Source organism: Podarcis tiliguerta (assembly GCF_965153285.1).
Source record: "Podarcis tiliguerta genome assembly, chromosome: 1".
NCBI classification, from domain to species: domain Eukaryota; kingdom Metazoa; phylum Chordata; class Lepidosauria; order Squamata; family Lacertidae; genus Podarcis; species Podarcis tiliguerta.
Window position 1 is genome coordinate 6,617,007 of NC_139534.1, and position 5,359 is coordinate 6,622,365.

Consider the following 5,359-nt stretch of genomic DNA (forward strand, 5'->3'; position numbering starts at 1 on the left):
GCGCGGAGGGACTTTGGCACCGCGGCGCCGAAGAAACTTTTCTCCCCGGCGATCCCGTCGGGGGACCTGTGAAGCGGAGCCAGCGCCTCCGCCTGCCCGGCGCGGAGTTGGCGAGCATGAGCCGGGAGAGAGCCGCCCCCGCGCCGCCTTGCGATGGAGTTTCGCCTCTTGGGTTGGTCGCGTCCCTCCGGGTTTTACCCCCCTTAAGGCGCCCGGCCGGCCGGGGAACAGAAGCGCCCAGGTGCGCCTTTAGCCGGCGCTGAAGGACTTTGGGGCGACTGGCTTGGCGGGGCTGGGAGCGGACTGCGAGGGGACGCCTCGTATCATGTGCGCCTTGGGCGACGCTGCTGCTGCTGCTGCTGCTACGGGGACCCATCGGGTCTCCTTCCCGGGACTCGGTCCGAAGAGCTAAACCCAGCGCGCTCCCCCCCCCCCGGGAGGCAGCGCCGCCTTCCCCATGGCTGGCCTCCGCGACGCGTGGCTGAGCCTCTTGCTGCTGCTGCTGCTTCAGGCTCCCGCTCCGTCGGGGGCCGCCTCCAAGGCCATCGTGTGCCAGGAGATCACGGTGCCCATGTGCAAGGGCATCGGCTACAACCTGACCTACATGCCCAACCAGTTCAACCACGACACGCAGGACGAGGCCGGGCTGGAGGTGCACCAGTTCTGGCCCCTGGTGGAGATCCAGTGCTCTCCGGACCTCAAGTTCTTCCTGTGCAGCATGTACACGCCCATCTGCCTGCTGGACTACGCCAAGCCGCTGCCTCCGTGCCGCTCGGTCTGCGAGAGAGCCAAGGCGGGCTGCTCGCCCCTGATGCGCCAGTACGGCTTCGCCTGGCCCGAGAGGATGAACTGCGACAAGCTGCCTGTCCTGGGCGACGCCGAGATGCTGTGCATGGATTACAACCGCACGGAGGCCGCCACCACCTTGCCACCCTTCCTCACCAAGCCTACCCGTCCCTCCAAAGGTGCCCACAGGAACCTGACCCCGCTAAAGGGGGCCGGCTGCAAGCGGGTGTGCGAGTGCCGGGAGCCCCTGGTCTTCATCTCAGAAGAGTCCCACCCGCTCTACAACAAGATTGAGACAGGCCACGTCCGCAACTGCGCCGTCCCTTGCTTCCAGCCCTACTTCACCCAGGACGAGAAGACCTTTGCCACCTTTTGGATAGGCCTGTGGTCTGTCCTCTGCTTTATCTCCACCTTCACCACAGTGGCCACCTTCCTGATCGACATGGAGAGATTCAAGTACCCGGAGCGCCCCATCATCTTCTTGTCCGCCTGTTATCTCTTCGTCTCCATCGGCTACATCATCCGGCTGGTGGTGGGCCACGCCAGCGTGGCTTGCAATAAAGATTACAACCACATACACTACGAGACCACGGGCCCTGCCCTCTGCACGGTGGTCTTCCTCCTGATCTACTTCTTTGGCATGGCCAGCTCCATCTGGTGGGTCATCTTGTCCCTCACCTGGTTCTTGGCTGCCGGGATGAAATGGGGCAACGAAGCCATCGCTAGCTACTCCCAGTATTTCCACATGGCTGCGTGGCTCGTCCCCAGCGTCAAGTCCATCGCAGTGCTGGCCCTGAGCTCGGTGGATGGCGACCCGGTCGCCGGCATCTGCTATGTGGGCAACCAGAACCTAGACAAGCTGCGGGGTTTCGTCCTGGCTCCCTTGGTGGTGTACCTGTTCACAGGGACCATGTTTCTGCTGGCCGGTTTTGTGTCCCTCTTCAGGATCCGGAGTGTGATTAAGCAAGGGGGCACCAAAACAGACAAGCTGGAGAAGCTGATGATCCGGATTGGCATCTTCACGGTGCTCTACACGGTCCCGGCCACCATAGTGGTGGCCTGCTACATTTATGAGCAGCACTACCGGGAAAGGTGGGAGACGGCGCAAAACTGCTCTTGCCCTGGGGAGAAGCCCAAGGTCAAGCCAGACTATGCTGTCTTTATGCTGAAGTACTTCATGTGCCTGGTGGTGGGCATCACCTCAGGGGTCTGGATTTGGTCGGGGAAGACCCTCGAGTCTTGGAGGCGCTTCACGAGCAGGTGCTGCCGGAGCGGGAAGCCGGGGAGCACAGGCATGTACAGCGAAGCGAGCGCAGCTCTGACGGCCAGGACTGGCCTCCCCAACCCTGCTCCTTACCACAAACAAGTCCCACTGTCCCACGTCTGAAAAAAGGGAGGGGGAGCAAAAAAACCCCAAAGCACCTTACTTGGTCGTAGTTGGGAGCAGGTAAGCACAGTGTGACTTGAGCTCCCAACTGCAAAAAAGGTTTTGAAATAACCCCTGGAGCTTTGTTTTTCACCTGTCATTTGGTCTGTCTGTTGTGAAACGCTTTGCTCCATCTCCTGATGGAGACACAAAAGAGGGGCTTGTTTTTTTTTGGGGGGGGGGATGGACACATTGCTTTGCCCATATTGCAAGATTGCAGGGTTTACTAAGAGCACGCTACCGCCTTGGGGATGCATTTTGAAGCGTGCAAGGAACAAGCTAAGATCTAACTCTTTACATGGGGTATGTGTGAATTAGTTTCCAGGTATAATGAAAAAAGCAGTCTTGGAGGATGCAGTTCTGGAGGGCAGGGGCTGCTTTAGTCTTTCTCTTCCTGCTGTTTTTCCACTCATATGAGTCCCGCCTCCCCCCATCCCAATCAATTTCCTCGCACCATTGGGAAAGCAGCTGAGGAGGAGCAAATGGCAGGAAAAGGAACATCCACTGTTCTTTGGCTTCTGCATTCCTATTCCGGATAGTGAAATCCTATACATGTTTACTTGGAAGCAAGTCCCATTGAGGTCGGGGGTGTGTGCTTAAGAGCATAAGAGCAGCACTGTTGAATCAGGCCAAAGGCACCTGCAGTCCAGCACCAGCTCTCACAGTGGCCAAGCAGACGCCCAGCAAGCAGAACCCGAGTGCAGCCAGAACAGCCCCGTGCGATTCCCAGCAACTAGTTTTCAGAGACATCCTTTGAGGGCAGCTTACACTCCTTCCAAGTGTCTCCTGTAGTCTGTGTCTCCCACACAATCTAGTTTGGTCCTTAGGACACTTACTATTTAATTGGGGAAATGATAATTTTAGAGTCCTTTCCACTAGGTTGGGGTGGGCAGCTGCAGTCAGGCAAATGTTAAGTTTCCTGGTAGCAGAACTTTCTCTCGCTATGCTGTCTGCTTCAACAAAACGTGCTACTGAAGTTTTCAGATATAAAGGAGTATCAATTTGGAGGGAGGCTCTAACTTTCAAAATGGGTGAGTTGTGGAGCTGAGATTGAGCAGAGTCTGGTTTCAGGTTTATTTTTGGATGGCGTAAGTCCACCATCATCGGTTTTTACGCATGCCTTTGCCAGGCGGCCTCATAAAGCCATTGGTGTGAGTATTAGTTTCTCTTCAGCATTCAAAATGAAAGTAGGAAGGGCTGCTCGAATTCAGATGCAGACCAGAAGTCCTTGTTAAGCGCTGTACATGATTTCACAACATTTTGCAAATGAGGACTGTGCTTTTCTTAGTGTGTTTTCACTCTAAGTGTTTGGGGGCTGCAAACCTGTGCATGTTTACTCAGAACTAAGTCCCATTGAACTCAACGGGGCTTACTCCCAGGAAAGTAGATAGAGGGTTTCAGCCCGATAGTCATTTTCAAAGATGTTAGTCTCTCTGTCTCTCCTATTCCAGTTCCACCTGCCCTGGTGGGGTGATAGGTAACAGCAACAAGTTTTCTTAAGATTCATTTCACCGCAAATTCTCTTTTGACTCGAGGGACTGAAAAATCAGTTGACACAAGGTATGAAGAATTACTCAAGAGGTAAAGCTATAAAGAACCACAAAGAATCGATTTATGGCTTGGCACACTAGCAGTCTGATCCTCTGCAAGTTTGTTCAGCGGTATGTCTTCTTGAGTGTAAGGGGACTTACCTGAAAAGGTACTGGGCATGTTTTGGTTCCCTACTCTCAATCTCTCCCCCCCCCATCCCCCCAATCTACTGAAACAATGGTCCTTGGATAACAGGTTTTTAACATATGGCTGCCCTGAGTGAGGCTGGGTATGTATTTGTAAGGTATTGTTAATGCTAATCCCCCTCTGCCCCCCTTTAGAAAGTAGAGCTGTGCCCCTAGCGCAATCCCCATAAGATTGAATGTGTTGTGTGTGTGTGTCCCCCCCCCAACAACAGCTGCAACTGTAGGGAAGGACAATCAACACCCCTCCCTCTTCGCAGAAGGGGCCACCTCCATTTCTAGCCTTTGAAGCAGTGGCAAAAGTCACTTTCTAAGGAAAGCTGTTCAGCTTTTAAACCTTAAATGCTGATACTTCTGTATTAACACGAAACAATATTATATATGGCAGTAGATCCCTAGCGCTGTATGTGTGTGTTTGTTTCTGTCGAGGGAGCCAGACCTCTTTCAGTGAAAAGTGTTAGCACTTCAGTTCTATATGGAAAAAAACTTCATTCTGGTAATAAGTTTTTTTTGGGGGGGGGGGCAGGATATTGCATTTGGATCTGCTTTACAAAGAGGTTGGTGAATTTCTCCTGAACGCTGATTTACTCGACTGCTCAGTTTGTGAACGGGCAACTTCAGGAGAATCCAAACCTCTTTTTTTTCTTTTTAAAAATAAATTTTTATTAAGTTTTGCACAAATATCTCCAATCATACAACTTCCCAATTAACATATTTTCAACTTCTCTGACAATCATCCGTATTTAAAATTTTGTCTACGCATTCCTCAAATTTAGTATCACCTTTTTTAAAAAGAAAAAAAAATGTCTTAACAGTCTTATTTGCATTTTTGCAATATTCCTTATTTTTTCACAAAGCTTCTTTAAAACCCACTAGCGTTGTTTGCTCGTCACATACACTCTTCAAATACTCCGAAATTTTTTCCCAGTCCTCAATGAACTTGTGATCTCGTTGATATCTAATTTTCCCAGTTAACTTATCCAGTTCTGCATAGTCCGTTAGCTTCATTCTCCATTCCTCCAAAGTCGGTGGTTCTTCCTGCTTCCATTTTTGAGCTATTAATATTCTCGCTGCTGTTATCGCGTACTGAAAGAGTTTACAGTCCTTTTTGTTAATTTCATTTCTCATTATTCCTAGAAGGAAAGTTTCTGGGTTTTTAAACAAAACTATATTTTAACATCTTCTTTAACTCATTATATATCGTCTCCCAGAATCCCTTCACTTTTTTACATTCCCACCACATATGAATAATATGAATAATCCAAACCTCTTTGATCTCCATACAAGGGTGGCATTCATACCACACATTTAAAGCAGATGGCTTTCCCCAACAACCCTGGGAACTGTAGCTTACACCCCAAAGAGCCACCATTTTCAGCACCCTTAGCAAACTACAATTCTCCGGATTCATTGG

At 51.0% G+C, this 5,359-nt stretch overlaps 1 protein-coding gene across 1 annotated transcript; it reads left to right on the plus strand.

The window, feature by feature from the left end:
• Positions 1-457: 457 nt before the first annotated feature.
• Positions 458-4,341, plus strand: FZD5 (frizzled class receptor 5; the record flags this gene model as incomplete). Its single annotated transcript, XM_083401864.1, has 1 exon — positions 458-4,341. The coding sequence occupies one exon, from the start codon at positions 458-460 to the stop codon at positions 2,171-2,173; it is 1,716 nt and encodes a 571-aa protein (XP_083257990.1). The 3' UTR covers positions 2,174-4,341.
• Between the last annotated feature and the right edge of the window lie 1,018 nt (positions 4,342-5,359).